This window comes from Mirounga leonina, unplaced genomic scaffold, assembly GCF_011800145.1.
Source record: "Mirounga leonina isolate KUSES-001 unplaced genomic scaffold, KU_Mleo_1.0 Mir_104, whole genome shotgun sequence".
In the NCBI taxonomy this organism is placed as follows: Eukaryota; Metazoa; Chordata; class Mammalia; order Carnivora; family Phocidae; genus Mirounga; species Mirounga leonina.
The window spans coordinates 14,235,266-14,261,327 of record NW_023270231.1 but is presented as its reverse complement, the minus strand read 5'-3'; the positions used below and the strand labels follow the sequence as shown (position 1 = coordinate 14,261,327).

Below are 26,062 nucleotides of genomic sequence, written 5' to 3'. Positions count from 1 at the left end.
AGAAATATGAGGAATACAAAAAGAGTTCTGTGTTGTAGAAGCCAAGACAAGAGCATTTCGGAAGAGACAGGTCAGCAGTAATAAAATGCTGTGGCTCATGCTACTTGGGATATCCTTAATTGTTGACATAATAGTATTATCTGTGGCTTATTCACGAAATATATTTGATTATGGGAAAGCTCTTCATTTTTATCACCCAAGACCAGTGGCTCTTCCCTCCCCCAAGAATGACCATCTGATAGAGAATCAGGAAGTAATAATTAAGGATACTATTTAGCTCAGCAAATTCTGATTTGGAAGAACATCCCTCTGAGAAGAAAGTTTACTTGTACATGAGTATGCGTCTATACATAGTGCACTCTGATGATCAAATTGGACGACTTTATATTATCTGCTACATTGGGTAATATGGGTCTTTAGACTCATACATTAACTGATAATTGAGAAGGGACTATAATCATGCACTTTAAAAAATTATCCAAAATTGCAAACCAAAAATTCATGGTGGCTGAAACATATATGGCTTTAAAAAGTTGTAAATGTTGTGATTGTAAGACAGTGATGCTTAGCAAAGTTGAGAGATTGCAGGAGAAACTAAAGGGGCTCCTCAATGATCTGAAGAGAACGGGCTGTGTCTGTCCCCAGTCTAATTAGAGAGTGGGCAGCAACCATCACGCGTGTCTTATAGGAGGCAATGAAAGAGACTAGTGGGAATATGAAACACACACTTTAATTTTAAATACAGAATTATTATAATCCAAAAAACAAAGGCTTTGCAGGACAATATGCACTCTGTTTGAACTCAGAGCCCTTCAGGGGCTGCATAAGTAACAGGAGTGAACAATTCTGTCCCTTCTCAATGAGCTGTTCAATTTAGGTACCACTAATCAGTCACAGCTCGCTGTACAGCCACCTCTAAATGCAGCCTCAGTGTCCTCATCAACACAAGTCCAGGCAGCCACCACCAACCCATCCTGGTGACACATGACACCAACCTTCCTCACCAGCTGAGTGTCCGTGCACTATCTGGAATGCTAGCATTTCAGGTGAAATGCCTACAGAAGCCTTGACTACAAACTGAGAATAAATCCTGCAGGGCAGGCTCTGCAGTTCTCTCCACAACCACCTTCCTCCTATTCTCCCTTTTGTTCACTATCCTTCAGCCACACTAGTCTTCTCTAACTTTCCAGAAAACTTCAAGTTCTTTCTTATTCAAGAGCACTTGCTTAGAGTTTTCCTCCATGAAGGACCCTTCCCTCCCTTGTGCAGCTGGTTCATTAGCATCCTTCATATCTCAGCTGAAATGTCATTCTTCAGAATCCACACAATGAATAACTCTATGAGGTAATCCCAACATTAGATGAAGTAACTAAGGCAGAGGTTAGGTCATTTGCCCAAGGTTACACAGGTAGTTAGTCACTGGGATTCTTCACCACTACACTGTACCATCTATCTCAACTACTTGCTTATTTCCCTTCCTGGAATTTATTATGGTTTGCAACTACTTGGTGTATTTGTTTGCTTTGTGTGTGTGTGTGTGTGTGTGTGTGTCTTCCCCCATACTATATAAGGGCAGAATGAGGACTGTACTACATCTGTCTTGTTCATTGCAATAACCTAGGATAGAACTTGGCCAAATAGTAAGGCTCAAAAATATTTATTTAATGAATCAATGAACTGGATTGAATTAAATTAATGTATCTTTGCAGTCAGCTGCATTAGGAGAGTAGATCTGAGAGACAAACAGACTAGTTTGGAGACCTGAAGGGCAGTGACCATATATGCCTCATAATTAAGTCCTCTTTAATTTTCCATCCACCCCAAAGACACAAAAAGCCACAAGCCGGAGAACTGAGCAATGTATTATTTACTATTAAGGAAATAAATTCCACTTTGAGGTGATGCTGCCTCAAATGCATTTGAAGCGGATCACCAAGTACACCTAGTCACCCTGATTCAGTTCAGCATCCCTGACAATTACCATTAGCTTGGTGAATTTCACCCCTCTGGCAAACTAGACCCTTCATTATCTTGCATGCTCATATTTAGTTACAGGGGATTTGCAAACACATTTCCTAAATCTAGATATTTATTCAGTAAATTGATCTCTCACGCAAGTCATTCTCTGAAGAACTGTCAGCCTCGGCATTTGACAGAACCAGCCATTTTTTGCACAAAGGCAAGAATTCTGCCAGCAAGTGAGCTTCTAGATATCTAAGAAGGAGTTAACAAGAAAAGGAAATTGTCTACTGCTTCAACCTAGAAGAATGAATATCTTGTGTCATCCATGGCTCTTCCCTTAACTATCTACAGCATAGGTAGTCTTGTTCTGCAAAATTAAGCCATTTAAAGGGACAATGGAAGCAGACAGCCAGTGTCTTACCCTTTGCTGTCAGCAAAGTGTGAGATCAGCACCCAATAGGAAAGAGTTTACTCAGCCTCTGAAGGATCGGCCAGGGGAAGCCAATCTAGGATTACACCCCGGCAAAGGACAATCCACAGTGTAGGTAATTCACATGAAGATGATGGGAAATCGATAGCACCTCAAAGCCCTGATCCCTCTGTCTCTTTAGGGTCTTCAACTGGATATTAGGAAAGATGCTAAGCTCTGGGGAAGGGCTGGCTAATTCATCAAAGACCTCCTCACTGCAAAATATCTTGCCTCTGATCAGTTTTCAGTCCCCATGACTTTGTGGTAGCACACTGACATTGCTGACACTTCCTCTTTGAAACGCTCTCTTTTCTGGCTCCTGAGTTACCAGTCTTCCTGCTTCCCCTCCTAAGTCCCTGATCAGCCTTCCCTGGGACTCCACCTCCCCCATACATCCCTTCAACATGCTAATCTCCTGGGCTTCATCCTGAGTTTTATAGCATTGCTCACCTTGTGCTATAACTTCAAATACCTCTTTGGATCAATTTCTACCAAAACTGTATTTCTAGTCTTTACTCTCCTGAACTACAGATTTGTATCTAACTACCTGCTATACATTTCTGTTGGGCTATGCCAATAAACATCTCAAATTTTACCAAAACACATCATCTTCTCCCCAAAACTTCTCCTCACCTGCATTCATCATGCTGATGAGTACCGTCTATCAAATGGGTCACAAAGTTCAACCTCAGATCAGCTGATCTGGCCCTCTCCTCCAGCTTCACTCCCACCCACATTCCATCCTGCCATTTATACACCTTATCTTCTTCCTCTCCTTCTTCTCCAGGCCCCACTATGACTGCCTTAGCTCAAGTCTTCTTGCCTGGATCACTGCAGCCACTTCGTTATTAACTTCCTGCCTCCCTTCCTCTACACTAATTTCCACACGCTCACCTTTCTTCCTTAGTGATCTTTCTAAAAGATGAATCTAAATCACATAGATCCCTTGCTTGCTTGTTTGCTTGCTTTATTGATTGATTGATTCATTCATTCGTTCATTTATTTATGAGAGAGAGAGAGAGCAAGAAGGGCAGAGGGAAAGGGAGGGAGAGAATCTTAAGCAGGCTCCAAGCCCAAGGAGGAGCCCAACGCGGGGCTCTATCTCACAACTCTGAGATCATGACCTGAGCTGAAACCAAGAGTTGGACACTTAACTGACTGAGCCCCCAAGGCACCCTTGTAGATCCCCTGCTTTAGAACTTCAATGGCTCCTACTGACAAAAGCAGGGGTTTCCAAACTGCTCCATGAGAAAAAAAAAAATGTAAGCATGATTCTCAACAGATGCTTATTTATTTATAAATTATATCCAAGTATTATTCTAATTATAAGTCAAGTGTTTATAAAGTTTAATTTCTTCCTCTTGGAAGAAAATAAAGGAATTTTCATCTTTTTACCTGATCCCATTTCTGCAAAATTAAGCCATTAATTTTGGCTGGAGCTGGAGCTGGAGCTGGAGCGCTAGAGCGCTCTGAGGACGGATGGCAGCATTTATGCTGATCTCCCCTGGTGGAGAGGGTGACATCACACTCCTCGGTTTGGCATGCAAGGTGTTCACCATCCAGCTTCAACCTACCTCGCCAGTGGCATCGTCCCCATGCTTCCACCAGCACGGCTTCACCCACCAGCCACTCTTCCCCACACACGTGCCACTCACAGACACAGCACAAGGGACGTAGGCTCCAATGTCACAGCCCTCCCTGCCAACGTCTGGCTGTGCGACCTACAGTCACTTCCTCTGTGTTTCTGGGCCTCAGTTTCCTCTTCTGTCAAATAAACATCATCATACCTATACTTCCCAGGGTTGCTGTATGAAGTGAGGCAGAGTAAAAAAGTGATCCAAGGCCAAGCACAGAGGAGAGGCTTCAGAAACAGTACTCTGGAGTGGCAAGAGTAATCAGACGTTGTATTCCACACATTGTTCCCTCTACTTGGAATCTGTGATTCTTCTCTCTTCCAATGTTTAGTTTTAAGTACCACCTCCTCTGAGAAGAATTACTGATCCTCCCGAGGTGGAGTTTGTCATTTAGACCTGTCTGCTCCCTGAGCCTCGATGGCATCATGTCGTGAAACTGTGATTTGATTGCTGGGATGCATATCCAGCCTGCCCTACTGCATTGCTGCTACTTGAGGAAGCCATAGTTATTAATTTCAGAGTCCCCAGCACTTAAAGTGCCTAGCATATGATAGGTTCTCAATAAATGTTTACTAATATTTCTATATGCAAAGGGAAAAGAGGTCTGTTTAAAAATGCATGCACATGCACAATTTCATGTTACAATGACGGCTACTTCATGGTTTACAAAGCACTTCCACATATGTTTGTAATAAACAAGCTGTTAGCTCCCGCTCAGCACTGTAGCAACTCATAAAATAGAAAAAAATTAAAGAGAAGTAACTGTTTGACAATATCCCTTTGATGACAGTTTTCTCTTCCACCCTGATCGGATGCCAAGTTAATGTTATCATAAAATAATTCCATTAACTGCAATTGTGCAGTTTACTGAGCCATTACTGTCATCAAAAAGTGAAATTATATTCAAAACCAAAAACAGAGGCTTACATAGGAATAAATGGCATTAACATGCAAACAAATTATACGCAGGAGAAACAGGAATAGCAATGTGATGGGCATTCCAGCCCATGCTCGGCATAAACAGATGATTACATTTAAATATTTATTCATACATGAACAATGAAAACAAATCATATTGGCAAGTGCCTTCCAGTTAAATTCATATTTGTTTAAAAAGGCAGAGGCTTATGTCTTCCCTCTGACTGCAGGCTACATTGGGCCTGCCTGAGCTTTATTCAGACAGTCTTGCTGCCTAACATATGCATGACCAGGAGGGTGAACTAGTATATAATATTTACATAAGAAGGAACTGAGCTGCTGGGAGGGCGAGGTGGAGGCGGAGAGGGGAGATAGGCAGAATAGAGCAAGATGCAAACTAAAATGAAAAAGAGAGCATCAGAGAACATCTGATCACCTGATGCTGAAGGCAAGCAGAGAAAGGGCAACCATGTCTGGCTCTGGATAAAGTGAGCCAGACTGGGAGTGTCCACCGGGGGCATGAACCGTGCTCCTTGGATGCCTATGTTGATGGAGTGGAAGCCCCATGCAGGTGGATGGCACTGTGCACACCATGGCCATCCTTCCTGGTTCCCAGGTGAGGGCTGGGGAGCAGGATGACTCCTGAGACACGGCAGCTCCTATTAGGGTGTTAGTGCATTTCTCTTTCCCTGACGAGTGACTCCTTCAAGGAGGGTGAGTTACCTGGGCTGGCCTTGTGTCAGCTCTTCTTTCTTTATTCCTTGAGAAGATAAAGTCATATTTGCCTGGATTGCTTTGCCATAATGGCAAGGACTCCTTTGCTGACAACTTCTGCTCCAAGTCATCTTTTTTTTTACGGAAGTCCTACTGTGTTTAGGGATGATAGTCCCTAAACCCGGGCAGCCCTGTGCCTCTCTGCAGCCCTGACAAGACCCAGTAAGTCGATCCTTCCAGGAGGAGCTGTTCTTGCTCAGGACAGCTCCTCATCTTGGCCAACCACATTTCACACTTGCATGGCCCCTCAAAAGTTCTGGTTCTTAAATTTGCTTAATCAGATGAGGTAGAATGTGAAGCCTTACTCTGCTAATTCTTAGCTGTGTGACCTTTAAGTTTGAATCAAAGCTTCAGCTTCCTTATCTATGAAAGGGGATAGAAAGGGTGTCCCATTTCACATTGAACAAGTGTCAATTGCTGCCATGCACTGTTCTCAGTACAAAACAAAGACAGGAGCTTTGGAGCTGACATTCTAGCAGGGAGACGGCAGTAAACAAAAGCATAATTAATTATCGTCTAGTATGTTAACATGTGATTAGTTTTATGAGGAGGGGAAAAAAAGACCAAAAACAGAGTGAGAGAGAGGGGAATCAGAAGTTGCGATTTTCAATAGGGCAGTAAAGGAGACATTTAAGCGAGGATGTGGAAGAGGAGAGGCAGTGAGCAAGCAGATATGAAGGGAAAGGCGCCCAGGCCCTAGGTCAGGAGCTTGAGCCATGGCAAGGAGGCCCGTGTAGCTGGCATGGAGTCAGTGAGGACTTGGATGAGATGAATTGGGGAGATGAGGCTCTCCATAGGATTTTTATGAAGACTAATGGAGAAAATAAGTGAAATGCACTCAGCAGGTAATAATCACCGTGGCCGTGGCGGCTTGCTCTGCAACAGGCACTGTGCTAAGTGCCTGACACCCATTAACTCATTCAGTCTGCACCACAACCCGAAAGGGTTTTCACCTGCGTGCTTGTTTTATACACAAGGAAACTGAGCTTGAGGCACACTACATAATCTGCCTAAGGTCACAAACACTAGTAAATGGTGGTGGGGGGGGTGCCAGTGCAGAATTCAAACCCAAGTAGCTAGCTCCAAAACTGTGCCTTAAACCACTGAGCTGACTGTCTCTCACAAGCAGAGGCGGTGGGGATAAGGGAGGTGAAGGAGGAGTGTGTGGATGGAAGAGCAGCCCCAGGAGACTGGGAGCACACGGGGAAGGAGAGGGAAGCCAGAAGTGAGTAAGCAGGTCCTTAACAAGAGCAGGAGGCAGGATACAAAAGCAACGACAGGCAGCACAGGCAAGGAACAGGGAGCTGGGTACGTGGCTGCTTGAGCCCAAGGGGCCTGATCACACACACCGCAGACACAAGCAGGGGCCAGCCAGTGGGCCAGCAACAGACCAAGGGGAATTCATGGAACCATAAAAGTCCCTACATTGTGATCCGCAAAAAGCAGACACCTGGCAACCATATCCTTCCTCCATGAAAACAAATACACAAACAAGCAAACAAAAACAACAAGAAAGGTTTAGGATACCATGAACTGTAAGCCAAATTTGGGGCATGGATCAAGACACCATTTATTAATTTAAATCTGAGTTTTTGAAATAAGCCCCTTGCTGTCTTGCCTAGGTAAAAACATGGGAGCAGGTAACATTTGTTACGTTTATGAAATTAAGTACCAGATACTACATGGATAACTTTGTACGTGTAATCTCATTTCATCATCAAAACACTAAGAACTGGTTTATCCCCATTTATGGATGAGGAAACTGAGGCTCAGACAGGCCAGGTCACTCAGTAAGCTGGGCACAGGGACAAACATACGACTCCCTCCTAGGTCTGTCTAGTGTGAACACTGACAGTCACTGAGCCAACACGGACTAACACAACATGAATATAATCGCTGCTCCACATTTCCCCCCATACTTTAGCCTATGGCAGCATTAGGATTTGTAAGGAACACAGACAAGTGGGAGCAAATCCCACTATAGCACCGTGCTCTGGATTTTCTCTCTTGTAGAGAGCCATTCTTATAGAAGGGCTGCAGCCTTATTTCTATGTGCATGACCAGCAGGAAGGGAAGGTTTCAGTGTGCTTATCATGTGACTCAGAGAAGCATAGTGTGCTCTGGACTCCGAATACTTCCACAGCTCAGAAATCTTGGGGATCAGCTCAGCTGGTTGTCTGAGCTTCAGGATAAAAAGAACTGCAAGGAATTTTATAAAGAAGTTCAATGCCTAGAAGATAATCACTTCAGCCCTTTCTGACTGTTTCTCACTATGCTTTATACCTCCCAGAGGCTTAGTCATTCCAGAAAACCCTAATGGATAATGGTCATATTGATGGCTACCAACCATCTTTTGGACACACTTCCTATATTTTTAAGCCTGCCTCTCTATGGCAAAACCTTGAACCTGCTCTGTCAGCTTCCATTGCAACTATGGCACAGATAGATGCCCAAAGATACCTGCTGCAGACTTTGACTCAGGAGCCAGTGACATAAGGAGAGGGGAAAAGAAAACCACATTATTTGACTATGTGATAGAAATAAATACACTGTTGTTGGGAATGCAAGCTGGTGCAGCCACTCTGGAAAACAGTATGGAGGTTCCTCAAAAAGTTGAAAATAGAGCTACCCTATGATCCAGCAATTGCACTCATGGGTATTTACCAAAGATACAAATGTAGGGATATAGCAGCAATGTCCACAATAGCCAAACTGTGGAAAGAGCCAAGATGTCCATCGACAGATGAATGGATAAAGAAGATGTGGTATATATATACAATGGAATATTATGCAGCCATCAAAAGGAATGAGATCTTGCCATTTGCAACGACGTGGATGGAACTGGAGGGTATTATGTTGAGCGAAATAAGTCAAACAGAGAAAGACACATATCATATGACCTCACTGATATGAGGAATTCTTAATCGCAGGAAACAAACTGAGGGTTGCTGGAGTGGGGGGTGGGGTGGGAGGGATGGGGTGACTGGGTAATAGACACTGGGGAGGGTATATACTCTGGTAAGTGCTGTGAATTGTGCAAGACTGTTAAATCTCAGATCTGTACCTCTGAAACAAATAATGCAATATATGTTAAGGAAAAAAAAAAAGAAGAAGAAGGTAGCAGGAGGGGAAGAATGAAGCGGGGGAGATCGGAGGGGTAGACGAACCATGAGAGATGATGGACTCTGAAAAACAAACTGAGGGTTCTAGAGGGGAGGGGGGTGGGAGGATGGGTTAGCCTGGTAATGGGTATTGAGGAGGGCACATTCTGCATGGAGCACTGGGTGTTATGCACAAACAATGAATCATGGAACACTACATCTAAAACTAATGATGTAATGTATGGGGATTAACATAAGAATAAAATAAATAAAATTAAATTAAAAAAAGAAAGAAAGAAAGAAAGAAATAATCCTTAAGAAATCCAATCTTTCTCAACAACTTCTTTTCCTCCCTTACCCAACTGCATCCTGCAAATTGATACAGAGTAATCCTTAGCCCTTGCAAGCACTCATGGGCAGTATGTGCAAAGAAGAATGGCAAGGGAACAGCTAATGGGAGCTAGATCAGCTGAATTATGCACAGGAGGAAAGAAGACAAAGAAATAACAGGAAACAGGAACACAATACCAGACACAATAAGTCCCCAAAGCAATAATTATATTATGATTTCTCACCAGCTGGCTTAGAAATTTCAAACCTTCCATTTTCTAGTTTCCCAAGTAAAAGGCTCTCCTAGTATGGGGAAATACCTCCATTGCTTCCCTATGTCCTTGATGCTGCACTAGAGAGCAAATCATTGATGAAGATTCTAAAATGAACAAGACACAGGAAAACTACTACCTTCCCTCAGCATGAGGTCTTAGACCTTTCTTGCAGGTCAGCCTACACTTTTTTCATGAGAAAGAATTCAAGATTGGGCTTGGACTATCTTAGAGGCATCTCTTCTGACCAAAGGCATCTCTTAGTCCCCCAAAATGCACCTTGTCCAATAGGTATTTCATGAATATCCATGATGTTCTATATGCTCTGCTGGGGATACGGCAAGAAATAACAGAGCACCCCACTCCTTAAGAAGCCAAAAGTCACTTAGAGTTCCAGCAGCACTGAATTTACACTGAATGAAGAGCTAGAGATTCTGCAGGATGACATGCCTTGAGGCAGAGAAGAAAACAAATGTACAAACACTCTTTGCTCCAGCAGAGGGAAGAGACAAAGACTAAGAGAGATAGGACAGAAAGAAAGAAAGTGGGGGGAGGGAGGGAGGGACGGAGGGATGGAGGGAGGAAGGAAGGAAGGAAGGAAGGAAGGAAGGAAGGAAGGGAGGGAGGGAGGGAGGGAGGGAGGGAGGGAGGGAGGGAGGGAGGAAGGAAGGAAGGAAGGAAGGAAGGAAGGAAGGAAGGAAGGAAGGGAGAAACAGTAAAATAAATAAACCAAAAGAAAAAACTGGGGCAGAAGATATGATAAATGAAGAATATATGTTCTTGTAAATCTAAAGTTCTCACTTGCAAGATGAGATAAGATATCCTTGCCTATTAATCTGGAATTAAAATGTTTGAAATCTTGAACTCCTCCAAGAAACTCAATCTTTAGAAAGACCCACTGGTTTTCAAATAATTGACACGTATCTCTCAAACATGGAAGAATACCCCTAAGACGTTAATACACAGTATCTACTTTGACTAACTGGGAAATGAGAGGAAACAGATACTTCACTTTAAGAAAAAGGGTTGATGGAGGGAGGTGGGTAGAGGAAGGGCTAGATGGATGATGAGTATTAAGAAGGGCATTTGTTATGATTCACTATTGTATCTAAGTGATCAATCACTGAATTCTACTCCATAAACAAATATTATATTGTATAAAACTGCCTAAAATTTAAATAAAAATAAATAAAAGTAAATTTATTTTTTAGTAAAATTAAATTTAAAAAATAAAATTTAAAATTAAAAAAAAGGAATAATGCACATGACATGGTTTTGTGACATGGTTCAAGACATTCATCTCTTCCAATTCTCACCTGTAATCTCAAAGAATGTTTTAGGGGAATCCAAAATGATTCATATTTCAGATGCCCTGTTGAGTATGAAACTTTTGTAGCCCATCGCCATCCATTATCATGGTCAAAATGGTGACTACAGATCTCTACTTTCTCCAACGAAACAAGTCTATACCATATGTGGCTGACCTAGCACATGGCTCCAGAGGTACACATGAAACCATGACCATACAATCTGCATATTAATTTCCTTGGTCAGACTGTTTAAAACCTTAGCACATGACCCTTAGCACAGGACCCAGAGACAAGATCTAGAGAGACAGAGACTATCCTGATGACATTGAGTATCTGGATCCGGTCATGCCTGAGACCAACTATCTTCTGGATTTTTAAAAAATGTGAAATAAAATAAAAGTCCCACTCTGCCTAAATCAGTTTGAGTTGAATGCTCTTCATTTGCATTGATAAGAATCCAGGCAATACATTCCATGTATGTTTTCCCATCACACACAACCAACTTGATCATACATATATTCATAACTAATTGCCTGCCTAACTGCCTTATAGCCAGGATGAACATAAATTCTTCTTCTGCAGGTTGCATTTGAATGCCTCTATCTCCGAAGCCCTTCAAAAGAACAGCTAGCCTCTGTAATACTGCTCATCAAACATCAAATCTCTTAGGTGTTCTAACATGTCAGCTCAGTTGTTGGCTACTAGGATCTCAAAGACAGACAGATCAACTGCAAATACCAGCTCATCTGTCATGCACAACCTCCTAGAGCCAAAAAACTGTCAAACTCCCCAAGTTCTGCTCTCTCCACTCCCAGCACCTCTATCACTGAAGATTCCTGGAAAGTTTTCTATCTCAAATCAAATGAAGAATGATAGATGAAACACAGAAGAGGCGCAAATCACAAATTAAGTTCATTGGATGAAACATAACTCTATAACATGTTAAGATTTATATTTTTCCCTGAATGAACTTAGAGGGAACAATTATAACCTATTCATAACTCTATGTTGGATTTTTAAGTTGTTTTTGATCAATGGCTGGTTGTAATTTTATAAAAGAATCTCTCCAGTGACACAAATACTGTTGTATCCCGGAGGAACTGCAGAACTAATCAATTACTCTTACATAACAAGCACTCACTGTGAAAATAATGTCCTCGACCGAACAATGAACTTGAACACATATTCCAAAGCTTTCAGAGTTCTTAGGATCGGCTCACATTGCTCCCCTCTGCTGGAGGTATCCAAGTAAGTCTTCAGCACTGTCATCAATTTCCTGAATAAGGGATTATATTTTCAAAATACATCTCTGTCCAGCCCACAATGTGATCATTAGTTTGCTCCATAAATCATAAAGCATTGAATCAAAGGTTAAAGGTGGTGGTATAGCTAAGCTTACTCACTCGTTTGCAGCCATAAAAATAACTTTGCTTTATATATATATAAATTTATATTATATATATATAATACAGGGAGTGAATAAATATTTCTTGCCCATAGAAAGCCAGCAAAGGAAAAACTAGTGAGGAAAAAAAAAATCTTTTGACTAGGAGAAGTAGTCACAATCAGAATATGAGTAGGAATAATGGTGGTGAGAATGCTCTTTTCAGCATTTCCTTTCTACAGAAAATGTTCTAATAATACTATGGAATTCCCTTGCTGAGAAACTTTCCATGTTTCTTCATTACCAGCCAGGCAGACTTCAAACTATCCAGCCCAGCTTTCAAGGCTGCTTTACAAACTGGCTTCTCCCAACCTTTCCAGTATCACCTCCCATCTATAACCATCAGCCCCCTATACCCAAGTTATAATGGGCTACCTGGCCTGTGTGCTTTCTCCTCCCTAGCCTCTGAATCCCAGTGTCTACCACAAGTAGCTGCTCAATAAATGATAGCTGAATGAATGAATGCTTTTATGTACTTCTACCACAATAAAATATTCATTCTGACCTATGGGTTTGCATATTTTTATTTAATCCAAATAACCCAGCATAGATGGGGTTTTATCAGGAAAGGGAGAACTCACACAGCCTGGTACAAAGGAAAATGCTCAAGTTCCTTGTGCCCTGGGCATCCTGGCAGGGCAAGTAAGAGGTGCAAAAGAAATCCCCATATGTATAGTAACTTACTTGTAAGCCAAGGTCGCACTGAAATGCTGTTGAATGTAAGCCTCCAGAACGGTATTGAAATGCTGGAATTTTCGGTCAGCAATGAGTCCTATTATGTAGATCTGAGGAAGATTCAAAGAATCAGTATTTGGGGGTCAGACCCAAGGCAGGAAGCCATACTCACATGGCATAAGTGAACCTCCAGCAAAATGATTTTGCTCAGGAATTAGCTCATGAATATATTGTTAGTCCTTTTCATTAGTCCTCTTCTAAAAAGCATTCCATGAAGTGTGCTACAGGGTGTTGTAGGATAAAAGTGTTTCATGGTCAGATAAGTTTGACAAATCTCAGGATATCATTGTTGGACTGACTTCTTTACTGCAGGGTTCTTAGAGTCTTTAACATATCTACATGCATTGTGAATCTCTGAGAGGGTCATACAGTGTCCAGCACATCCCTAAGAGTTATTTAATCCAAGGATCTTTTTTGTCACAAAGCATCTTTCTTGAGGGCTAGCTTTCCAAGAGACCTTCTGGGAAGCACTGGATTAAGTCACAGCTGTCTCCAAGTAATCTCTTTAAAATGTAAATGTCACTGACATAAGTAGTTAACATATTGAACTTTATTGATATCCTAGTGTGGACATGACACTGAAAAAACATGAGTTGGGACAGAGAGGAGGAAGAAACCATTTGGGAAGATGGAAGAGGAATGGTCGGGATGGAGGGCCACCATAAAACATTCTGGTGGCCAGGAGGATGTAATGACACTGGTAACTTGGAGACTATGAGAAAGAAGAAGATAGGAAACATTTTGGATACTTCACGACCTGGCCAAGGACTAGCTCCCAGCATTTGTGGAAAGCTGAAGCCATTATTCATGGTATCCAGCTTCACGTACTTGCAACCAGTGCCAATATGACATCAACACTTAAAATTCCCCTTTTATTCACCCTGCCATGCTTTCAAATGAACTAGAAACAAACAAAGAAACAAAAACCCCAGCGGCTCATTCATTCATTGCTCTGGTTGCTGAAAGTTACAATGCCTCCAAAAAATTTCATGAAAAGGACCACAAAGGCCACAAGTTCTCAGTGTTCTCACAGTGAGACAGACATTGATGTCTAATGTCACTAAACATCTTTCCCCTCTTTCTTACCAAAGCATCAAAGACGAGGATATCATACTCATTACTTTGAGAATGCTCCATCATGATATTGAAGAGGGCATCCAGAGTATCCTGGAGAAACTGGACAAAATAATGAAGGTCACATTAAAAAACAGCACAGGTGACCCAGAAATCCCACTCCTCAGTGTATCCCCAAGAGAATGAGAGTACACATCCACCACACTCTGCATTCAAAATGTCCAGGGAGCTTTCTTCACAAGAGCCAGAACTTGGAGCACCGAATTGTCAACCAACAGCATGAATGAACATATGGCGGCATTTTAATACTACAGAATACTCCATAGTGATTCAAAAAAAAAAAGAGCAAACTACTTCTACATGCAACAATGAGGATAACCCCCATGAGAATTGTGTAGAGTAAGATAAGTCAGACACAACAATGTTCATTATTTATTACTCTATTTTTATGAAATTCAAGAACAGGCAAAAAAAATCTATCATGGTAGTCAGCATAGGGGAGGTTGAGAAGGGGTATGAGGGAACATACTGCAATTCCAAAAGTGTTCTGTATCTTGATCTAGAGGATGGGTAAATGGATATATAAGTGTGTAAAAATACAGGGAACTATACTCTTAGGGTAAGTGCTCTGTACATATTTTACTGTATTATATACTTCAGTAACAAACTTCTTTAGAAAAATAAAAAAGAATGCAAAGGTGGAGATAATGTAATTCTCCCCCAGATGCTTCTCCAAGCTGCCCAAAGGTGATAGACCTTATGAAAGAATTTTCCCACTACTGCTAAACCAGGTAGGTGGGTCAATAGTGCACACTTAAAGCAATGATCTGAAAATTCTACCATTGCTCCTCCATGTATGGAAAATTAACTAAAATATGATACTCTCCCTTCCTAAGGGATTGGTCAATATTTCCTATAGTTCCTGAAAACACACATCTACCAAATAAAGATGTTTAATCTCAGAGTTTCTAGCTGGACCAAGTTCCTGATGGAAACAAGATCACCAAGACCTATGGGAAACACTTGTCCCATAGAACTGGAGAGAAGGGTTGCTTAATTAAATCTACACCTCAGACACTATATTTTCTAGCACCATGTGGACACAACAATACATCTGACATTTGTATTGTTTTCTGCTTGTTTCACTTAAAATGTGAGCCCTGATGTCTTTCCCTCTTTCATGTATAATGCATAATACTCTGTAAGCAGCAGGAACTAAGAATACTTTTTATTTCTAATAGTAACATGTAAGTAGTACTAAGACATCAAACTATTACAGCAACTTATACCAACAAAAATAATTAATAGTTACTATTTATTGAACTCTCTATGATTTACATGTTTAGTTCAATATTATGTACTTTGTGTAAGAGACTATGCTAAGTAATTTTTAAATATTATTGCCTTGAATGCTCACAACCACTCTACAAAATATGTTATATTCACAATATTATCACATAAAGTTGGCAAGCAGTTGAGCTGAGATCTACACCCAGGCTGATCTCCTTCCAGGAACTGAATACAACCATAGTTTTCTACCACTCAACATTCAGCATCATTGAACCAAATCAGCCTCTGAATTTCTAGTAAAGGTTTCTCATGGCAATTTGGGACACTGTGTCCCACTGTTAGAGAAAAAGTCCCATCTCCTTCAACACTTCATTTGCCCCCCCCCCCCCCCAGAGCTACCCATGATTTAAAGCTCTGTCACTGGTGGATGAAGACAAACAAAATGAAGCCCCACTGACCTTCACCACTTCCTCTCCATCGACAATCTTCAATTTCTCTAAGTTCTCCTGCAGCAGCAGAGGCTTCATACGCCACTTCAGCAAACCCAGCAAGCCCACTGAAATAGAGTCCAGGCAAGCAGAATTACTATTCTTGGCTTAAAATGTCCATTCAGGACCTCGCTGGGCTTACCCATGCACACATCCACATGCACACTACATACATACAACTCTTGATGGTTTCATTACCGTTTTGGGTGAGCTTTGTGGAACACACCAGAGTGGAAATGGAGAACACATCTCGGGAGCTGACGGAGAGACCCCCAGCACTGCTGGAGCTTCGACTCAAGGTGGCCCCCTTGTTTTCCACATGGTGTCGATAAGAAGGAAGGGTCAGGTAAGCACTGGCATCCTCCATCTTCTTACTCTCCCCCTGGAAACAATACTGTGGTTACTTCCCCCAGCCAGGGATACATGCCCAATGCCACATAGAGCTTGCAGTGGCCAGCTTACATATTGTAAGGTACAGAGAGTCAGAATCAGAAAAAATCATCAGAGAAGCAATAAACAGCTGGTATGGTAGGGCTATTTTTCTACAAAACAGGCAAGAACCCAAAGTTACATTAGTGGAAAAGGGATTGACCAACCAGTTGAAGGCTCTATGGACTTCATTAACAGCGCGAAGGGAATTGAAGATTTCCCTGACAGGCCATTTTGATTCCTCCTAAATTTCTTGAGATTTTTTTTTTTAAAGTAGGCTCCACACCTAGCATGAAGTCAAATGTGGGGCTTGAACTCATGACCCTGACATCAAGACCTGAGCTGAGATCAAGAATTGGATGTTTAACTGACTAAGCCACCCAGGTGCCCCTAAATTTCTTGAGGTCTTAACACATGCCTACCAGCAAGATAAGGAATCAGCTTAAAGGAAAAGTTAACAGCAAAGGCACTAAAATCTGATAGTCCTGGGATCTAGACTGTGTTCTACCATTCACAAGTCTTGCCTATGCTTGGTCTTTCTGTGTGTTATTTTTCTCATGATTAAACTGAAGATTAACCATATTACCTAGCTCCCAGAAATTTGGGGCAGACTAAATGGGAATAATGCATATAGAGCTCTTAGCAGAGTTGAGAGACACCTAAGTCCCTTGGCATGTGGAAATGCATGGTTAGAGATAGGCATTACAGGAATTAATGTTTATTGAGCCCTCGCTCAGTACTGGATGCTGCTCTAAGTGTTTTATATGCCTTGGTTCGTTTCATTTAAACCTCACAACTGCTATCGTCACTGTTGTAGACACTGCTATCATTGTCAGTTTACAAATGAGGAAACTGAGTCTTAAGAAAAATGAGTACATTGCAAACTGACTATAACTGGACCTCTGCCACCACCACCACCCTCCCCCGCCTCCCCCCCCACCCCCCCGCCCCACCATGAGTTCACAGTCCACTGGGGAAGAATGGCTTTCAAGGCAAGAACTACCTTGATGTGCCATAAATGAGAAGAGAGCAGCTGTGCAGAAGAAGGGGGTGGGGATTTCCAGAAAAGCCAGAGAGACTCAGAGAAAGAGTGCCAGTGATGAAGCCTCAATGAGGCAGTGTTTGCCATGGAGACCATAGGCAAAAGGGTGTTTTCAGCCCCAAGGCTGAGAAAGCCAAGGACAAGTGTTGGATCCCTATGCCTGTGGCTTAGCCTTGTCCTCCTTCACAAGCACATGTTTTGTCTCCAGCCAGGTGCTAGCATACGCATTCCGCTGCCACAAGAGGGGTTGTGGGAAAGCAAGCAGGTGAGATCAAGATAAACACTTCCTACTTCTCGAAAACAGTACAAGTCTCATGATGTAAAATAATGATGGCCGATATCTGTATACCCTTTTATACGTAGCCCTTCCACATAGGTCATCTCGCTGGTTTGTCATAAATATTACCATCACACTTAAGAAAAAGGAAACAGACTCAGAAAGATGTGTGAGATGACTCCAGATTTAGTCAGCAGCAGGATTGGGACCCCAGATTCTGATATGTTTCCATTAGTTTCCAGCTCTCAAATGTTTCTTGCTGGTCTTCTATACATCCCACAGGGGTCTTTCCAGAGTCAATAGCCCATTCTTTATGTAACAATAACCTTTTCCACTTATTCAAGGTGCTATGTACTCATCACAGTTGTGTTTATATGAGCGGTCTCATGTGATACTCACTCAACAATTATTCACTGAGGGCTCATAGAGGGGGAAACAGAGGCAGAGAAATTAAGACTTCATGCAAGGCCACACAGCTGGTGAACCCTGGTGTGTGTGATTCTGTGGTCCCTGCTTTTAACCACTAAGCAATCCTGCCATCTTCCCTTGGCTTCCTGAGCCCCACTCACTGCAGAGTTAATTCCAACATATGGTACCTTTAGGACGACCAAGTCGTGGCATCCATCTTGCAGAGTGGTCCCATCTTCCTTCATCAACTTCACATAGGACATGGCAAAGTTCTTTTCTCCTTTATCTTTAGCTGGAAATAGCATTGTGAGGTCAGGAAAAAAAAAAAAATGACACATGGACCACCCAGTTATCCCACTCCTGTCCCCTGAGGGGAGCTTCAGAGATGCCATTTGGTCAGGTACTCACATTCCAGGGATGACCGATGTCGAAACATGAATCTCAGATGGATCCTCTGCATGTCTTCAATAGGGACAGCCACCTTGGTAGGCAGAAACCAGAGCTCAGAAGACAATGAGTTAAACAGCCCTCCCCACTCCAGCCCACCCCCCAAAAGGCAGCCTGACCATTTAACTGAGAGAGCTGCATGCTGATTTATTACCCATCCATCAAGCCTGATGAACTGTAAATAAATTACATAAGAACTAGCTATGAAGAGAAAATAAAGTACCAAATGTAATCCATTTGGCAAATTGCAGTCCTAGCCAATGAAAAGAGGTCCATAAATTACAGTGGGTTAAAATGAATCTCCCCAAATTGATATAAAAGTCACATAACTTAAGCACAGGATTTGATGCACTGCAAACTGCACAGTGCACATTTTCTTTACAGACTCCAGGAGTTCTGGCAAGTGCAGCAGGGCTTAGCAAATTAACAGTGGTCATTAGGGGGCATGCTTGAGAAATCCTGTTTATGCAAATTCATAAAAATGCTTGACTCCAATAATATTTCAGAAAACCTTAGGGCTCATTCCCATCCTTGGCTGGGCAGATACCCAGATGCTTTTACCTCTGAAGACACTGAGCCAAATCACTCAGTCCTCAGTCACCCCAATTTCACTGTCCAGTGGGTGGTTTGTCACACCTTAAATTGAGAGCCATCAGTCCTGGCTCTGGACTGCCCACCTCCTGATACCTCACAGCTCTCTCTGTAACATGCAATTGAAGCCAAAACAGAGAAGCTTAGCTACCTGTGAGGAAACCACCTTGATTTTTAAAAGGGACAAGTTTACACTGTATAGATGACTATTAAAAGCCAAACAGTTGTATACTTTGGGACACTTTCTGCTCCAGAGAATGAAATTTGAGCCTGAAGAGGGCCACCATTTGTGAATTCAGACAGAACAAAGGAACTGAGAGCCTCCTGGGTGACTGCAGTCCAATTCTTTCTTTCATTGTGAATCAAATGGCCACTCCAAGCCACAGTCAGGTGAAACGCTGGCCTTGCTGATGCCAGGCAGAGGCCCTGCAGCCCAAAAGCTCACAGTTCACATGGGGAGACGCATATTTTAACAACCACTTGACAAGGGCTAGCAAAGAGAAATAATTAGAGTACAAGAGAACACAGAAAAGAGAAGACCAACTTGGTCCAATAGCTTTCTGACCCCCAAGTTGGGCAGGTCATCATTTTGAAGAGTGAGTGCAAGGAGTGAGTGCAGTGAGTTCAGGGAGACCCACTGAGGAAAATGGGAATATAGGTGACCAGGCAGAACCACTGAGGTTTGGAGAGCTGTCTCAGAAAAGGAAGTTATGTGAACATCTTGTGTTTGGGTTCAGAGCACAGGGTGAATAAAGACTGCTACTAATTACAAGGCAGAGACATTTGAAGCTGTGTTCAAGCTCCACTGTTCACTGAATTAATTCCAAACTCTTCTTCCAATGCACAATATTCCCTTCTGCTTTGTGTGACAATCTGGTAATGCGAATATTTGTGATTAATGCCACTTTTGTCTCAGGCACCCTCCCAAGATGGTATCTTTCAGGCATTAAGTGGGCTTTTATAGCCTCACGTTCACTTGCAAGCTCTGTTGCTCCTCACTGCTGAGTGGAATGACACAGCTTGGTGGGCTGGGCACTGTGTGCAAGAAGACCATCTGACAATCCTATAGTGGCTGATTCTAGGTCAGTGAAGGGGGATCAAGAGAAGCAGGGTACTCACCCATTGGGCCACAATTTCCACTGCCTGACACACCACTGGACACACACTAGGGTATTGCTTCAGATCTTAGGGAGGTGTCTCAGAGCCCCTAGATATGTGTTTGCTCTATCATTATTTATTATTTATTATTATTATTATTACCTTGACTGTTTCCATCCACCGTGGTTGTTTGACTTGATAGTACACAACAGACCGATATTCATTCATGGGCTTGTCCCCAGCTCCCACACAAATTGCATTCTGACCCAAGAAAAACAAAGAGAAAAAACACTACAGAATTGCCATTTTCTGTGCTTGGGCAATTTCGGCCCCAAGGCCAACACTGGCCTTAGGGTCTGGGAAAATCCTCCCTTTACCAACCCTTCCGCCAGATACCCTTCTACATTACAGATTTATACATGAACATCCCTGGCCCCAGGAGTGACAGCTGCTTAACTACAGAAATTCTATTACTTGCATTCTGGAAACCATTGGGGCACACCAGGCACTGACATGACTGCTTATTGTAAATGGTAACCAGCCTTGGAGTTACTGCAGGCTGCCAGTCTTATTAATCCTATTTGTTTCTCAAATCTGAATGTGCACAAAGTTTACAAACAGGCTCAGATCAGTCAAGCAGCAGCTCATTCTGATGGATTCTGATGCTAACAGGAAAGCTGGGTGAGGGGAGGGAGCCTGGGCTGCAGACAGATACAGGGGCAGAGGGGCCTGAGGGAGCCCCACCATTACCAAGCATCTTCTGGTATCAGGCCCATGCCAAGCACTGGGATATGGGCAGGAGTCAGATATTAAACCTGACATGAGAGTTCAGTTTTGGGGAGGGATCATTAGATAAGCAGACAAATCACTGAACAACACAATGTGATGACAGACATATGTCTTTACTACAATGGGGCACAGAGAAGAGATCCTTAAGTGCAGCCTGACAATTCAGGGAAGATTTCTTGGAGGTGATGACAGTTGAGGATCTTGAAGAAAGATTCCAAGTTGGCTTTGAGCAAAAATGTGGGAAAGATATTCCAAGCAGAGAATGAGCACAGAGCAAGCATACCTATATAGGATATTTATTGTTTTCCATAAAAAACACTCTCAGAGTAACAAGGAAAATTATCTTCTAACAGAGTCTGTCAGCCCCTAATTCTAGCTCTCTCTGTTAATTCTAGTTCTTTGGCCCCCCAGCAAGATCTAAGCTGGGTCGCCCAGAAAGGGCCTAAGAATTTTACCTCCAGTCTCTAGAGATCTAGGGACATAAGGACTGGTTTTGGAACCCCCAGCCCCCAAACTGCAAAACTGTGTGCCTCTGGGCATTTTTAGGATGACAGACTCCTTGCTCCTTACCAGATTCCATCAGATTCACCAACAGATCCTTGATACCACCACCCCCACCATCACACCACCAGGTTAAGTGACCAAAGCAGGCCACATACGAGCACTCTAGGACCCCCAGTGAGAGAAGCTAACTGTGGGAAGGAGAATCCTGCCTCTCTCCCTGGAATTCTCCCTCTTTACTTCTGAGCTGTCAGCAAGAATGATTGATGGTACTCGCAGCCAAACTGAATCCATTTTAAAATAAGGATATAGTGTCCTTTCAGAATTAACCTCTAAAAAAAACAAGAATTGGGCCATCTGGGTGGCTCAGTTGGTTAAGCGTCTGCCTTCGGCTTAGGTCATGATCCCAGGGTACTGGATCAAGCCCCACGTTGGACTCCCTGCTCAGAGGGGAGCCTGCTTCTCCCTCTCCCTCTGCCTGCCGCTCCCCCTGCTTGTGTTCTCTCTCTCTGTCAAATGAATAAATAAAATCTTTATAAAAAAATTAAAAAAAAAAAACGAGAATAACCAGTGAACTAAAAATGAGGAAAGACAATCTCTTGGTTTTCAATGGGATGAAGTCTGTCAGAAATTTTTGAGGCCTGAACTATAAACATGCCTTCAAACTTATTCTAACCATTTAGAGACTGCTTTTTGTCCAGCATTATGCTGAGCCCTTTACACGTACTACCTCACTTAATCTAATCCTCACAACCACCACCAATGATCACCGCTATTATCCCCATTTCAAAACTGAGTAAACTGAGGCCCTGAGAGATTAAGTCACTTGCCCAAAAAGATAGCTGAGCGAGCATACATCTCAGGCCCACTATCTCTCTTGTCTAGTGTTCTTTCCATAACAACCTAGATGCTTTCCAGCCTCCGAAGATTTATATCTAGTGACATTTATGGGTTTAGAGTTTCTGTAACTCCAGTGAATCCCATGTAGCTCATAAAATCTGAAAATACACATATATCTCTGGTAAAAGTAAAATTGCTATATGGCAGCAACTGATTCCCACAAAACTATCTTGATGAAAATTTTTGATTACCCGAGGCTGTAGAAAAAAGATTCAGTATTACTCCGAGAAAGACCTAAGACCCTCACCCTCAACAAACCAAAGATAAAATTGAATGTTTCCACATGTGTCAAGAATCATGACCAGGGACTAAGCCCAGTTTTACAGAAAATATAAATTTATATATGCTCTAGTAAACCTATTCAATAATTTTCCCCATTGCCCACCCCTATGGTCCCCAATCAACAGTAAGAATTCCTCATTAGTTTCAGGTCAATTGAAGACAATCTGAGTGGGAATCAGGAAAGCCTAGCCTTTAATGCTGACTTGGTCTTGGTAGACACACTTTAGCAGGAGTTCAAATCAGGCTCCTCACATAGGCCCTGTTTCCCTGGTAGTAATACTGGAGGGACAAATGACACCATGGATGCAAATGCATTTTAAGAGCCAGAATGTTCTATACCTATAAGACCACATCCTGGGAAGATGCCAATCATCATCCATAAGGCAAGAATGAAGCCAGAAGACTACCATTCCTATTTAGTAATAATGGCTAATTTTAATGAACACCTATTATGTAGATCGCCTCACTTGATGTTCACAAAAGCAAGGTGCAACTGCTGGTCTCCTACTATTCAGACAGAAAATTGTAGGCATAGAAAGATTATGTAATTTGTTCAAGGTTATTCTGCTAATCAAGGCTTCACTGGGAATTGAGCTTGGCTGCCTGGCCCCAGAGTTCATGGTCTCAAGCACTACAATACCCTGTTCTCCATGTCCTGCCTCTATCCCAATAAGCTAGCTGGTCTCAGAAGAGCAGAGGTTTCTAGGCCTGGCATTGAAGCCTTCTCACTTCTCCTTAAACTTGCTTCAGGCAGCTGTCCACATCAGATCGCCCATTTGACTGCCTGGGTTCCTGCCCAGTTGCTCTGCCTTCTCTGAATGTTACCCCTCCTTCCTGTTTCCGAGTATTTACTGCAAACCAGGTGCTTTACTGGTACCATTTTGTTTAATTTGCAACCCCAAGAGGAGATGATGATTCCTCTTTTACAGACAAATAAAACTTGCCCAAGATTACACAGCTACTAGGAAGGGAGGTTGGGATTTGAACCTGATCTATTTGATCCCAGAGCCTAACCCATTAGCTTCTCTGCTATGGCGCTTCCTGAGCAAGGTTGCTGAGAGCCCAAAGTGAGCCAAGGATAAGTGTAACCTACTTTGTCCTCTGGCCCTGCTCTGCCAAGGGCAGTGTACACCTGGAGCAGGAAAAGAAATAGATACCCCACAGGAACCCACCAGTATCAAGTGTTTGCGTGTGCTGCCTGACACTTAATTAGGCAGTACTATTTATTTCTGCAAATAAAGAAAGAGCAGCCTCCCACAGGCTTCCTTCGCAATTTTCAATAGTCAGTCAACTGAACTCCCCCATAACTTGCCTAATAGAGGAAACTGCAAATTACCACCATGCCCCATAGTTATCTCTCCATTTCAGCCCCCAGAATACCTGCTTATATATTCATCTTTGAAGAGTGTGTCTGCTCAGCCTGGTAGGATATGACTGGAAAAGGTGGCAGAGGGGTAGAAGGAAGAATGGTTCAGAAGTGAGATAAGACACCCGCCTTCCTGTTAAATGTTCCTTCTAATTTGTCCTTCAGCAACACTGAAGGCAAGCTATCAGTGTTTTTAAAAATGAAGCTGAGGTTTAAAAGTTCTCCAACAGGTAGTTGGATAAAAATAACTTCAAAGCAGTGGTCTATATGTTCGTGAAATGCAATTTCCCTTTCAGATAAAAACCCACTGCTCTTCTTTTGTGTTCCTTTGAGCAAAGTGTCTTTCACTTATTTTACTTTTCAGAATCCAACAAAGAGGATGAGTTAAACACTTGGATTTTTGCTCAACCAGATAGTAATTAATGGGGCCAGTCTTTACCAATAAAAACACAACGGGATTTCTTTAAATTCAAAAAATAATTATGAATCTTCCCAGAATTTGAAAGAAGTGGCTATTAGCACCATTTTTGAAATGAGAAATAAGTTACAGGATTTTTTTTTTAAATGGATGGGCATTATCATGAAGTGTTTAAGAGGGCCTGAAACCTGGACTCAAACCCCATCTCTGCCACGTACTAATTTTACGACCTTGGAAAAGTTGTTTCATTTGAAGGTTTAGTTTCCCCCTCTGTAAAAATGGGAATAATAATGGTAATGCATCGTACTTATCCCAGCACCTGGCACATAGTAATTCCTCGGTGAATGCTAGTTATGTTCTTAGGTAGAGGGTAGCAAAATCTGCCTGAACCCCACGCCCCCAGGTTAGAGCAGATGACTTATCAATACTCCTGCCCCCACCCCACTGTGCTATCTAATCACCTACTGTGGCCTAAGAGGAATCTTTGCCCACACTGAAACTGCTGCTGAGAGCTGATTTTATTTTCAGCTCGGTACTCCAAAAGGAGAAATTGAGAAGTAGAACCCTCCCACACACTGGACACAATTGCTGACAACCTTAAAGGAAATATAAGTAAATAAATGTAAACACACATGAGAAATATTGTATAGGACATATGCTGTATAAATATTTATAGCAACGTGCTTTGCATTCTTGAATACACCGTGTTGGCCCTCTGGAGACCAATTTACGAATAAGGCTTTCCGCCAGAATTTCTAGCTGAGCACTAGGGAGTTGGATTAAGTGTTGGGAATGTCTGTTTTGAGGCCATCCTGAGTCTCCACACCAGCCCAAGGCTCTGTACTGATCCTTTTTCTTGCCATGGATTTTGTCCGAATAAACCAGCTCAGATTTCAATGACAACAACATTTTAACAGCAAAAAACTGACCTTTAAGCTAAGGCCAAGCAAAAGAAAGAAAAAAGAAAGAAAGAAAGAAAGAAAGAAAGAAAGAAAGAAAGAAAGAAAGAAAGAAAGAAAGAAAGAAAGAAAGAAAAAAAGAAAGAAAAAAAGAAAGAAAGAAAGAAAAAGAAGGGATCATGAAAGGGGAGAAACAGACATTGAAAAACTGCTTTGAGGGGCGCCTGGGTGGCTCAGTTGGTTGGGCGACTGCCTTCGGCTCAGGTCATGATCCTGGAGTCCCGGGATCGGGTCCCACATCGGGCTCCCTGCTCGGCGGGGAGTCTGCTTCTCCCTCTGACCCTTCCCTCCTCATGCTCTCTCTCTCATTAAAAAAAAAAAGAAAAACTGCTTTGATGTAAAGACCAAATTAACACAAGGTCTTACTATGGACCAGTGTGCAAACCAAGCTCTAAAGGTGCAGATCACGTTACTCAATGCCATCCCGAAGGCACCTGGCATTTAGAGAGCAGATTGGGATGGGAAAAGCAAATCTTCGTGAGCAGAAGCACCCAAGGCAGCCGGGGCACCCAGAGCAGCAGCAGGGTCCCTTACAGGCAGTGTTTTGCCGTCCTCCGCGCACACACACATGATCACTTCCACATTCCTCTGGGTGGTCTTGTTGTACTTGTCAAAGTCGCCTTGTAAGAGAGTGATGTAGATGTCGTTCCTGACATCCCCTGCAGGCAGAGGGAGAGAGAGACAAGAGCTGGCATCTTCACTGCAGGAGAGACACTTACTAGAAGGCACAGGGGTGGGGGTGGGAGGGCGAGTG

The 26,062-nt window shown here is 42.6% G+C and overlaps 1 protein-coding gene across 1 annotated transcript in view; it reads right to left on the bottom strand.

Annotated features, from left to right (window-relative positions):
• Window positions 1-26,062, bottom strand: part of DOCK2 (dedicator of cytokinesis 2) — a 418,491-nt gene that overhangs the window by 327,094 nt on the left and 65,335 nt on the right. Inside the window, exons 14-22 of the mRNA XM_035014007.1 lie at window positions 25,843-25,967; window positions 20,256-20,354; window positions 18,366-18,438; window positions 18,146-18,249; window positions 16,000-16,183; window positions 15,772-15,869; window positions 14,036-14,125; window positions 12,899-12,999; window positions 11,912-12,046 (exon numbers count right to left, since the gene is read on the bottom strand). Coding sequence (XP_034869898.1) covers window positions 11,912-12,046; window positions 12,899-12,999; window positions 14,036-14,125; window positions 15,772-15,869; window positions 16,000-16,183; window positions 18,146-18,249; window positions 18,366-18,438; window positions 20,256-20,354; window positions 25,843-25,967 — 1,009 coding nt within the window. The remainder of the gene's footprint in view (window positions 1-11,911; window positions 12,047-12,898; window positions 13,000-14,035; window positions 14,126-15,771; window positions 15,870-15,999; window positions 16,184-18,145; window positions 18,250-18,365; window positions 18,439-20,255; window positions 20,355-25,842; window positions 25,968-26,062) is intronic.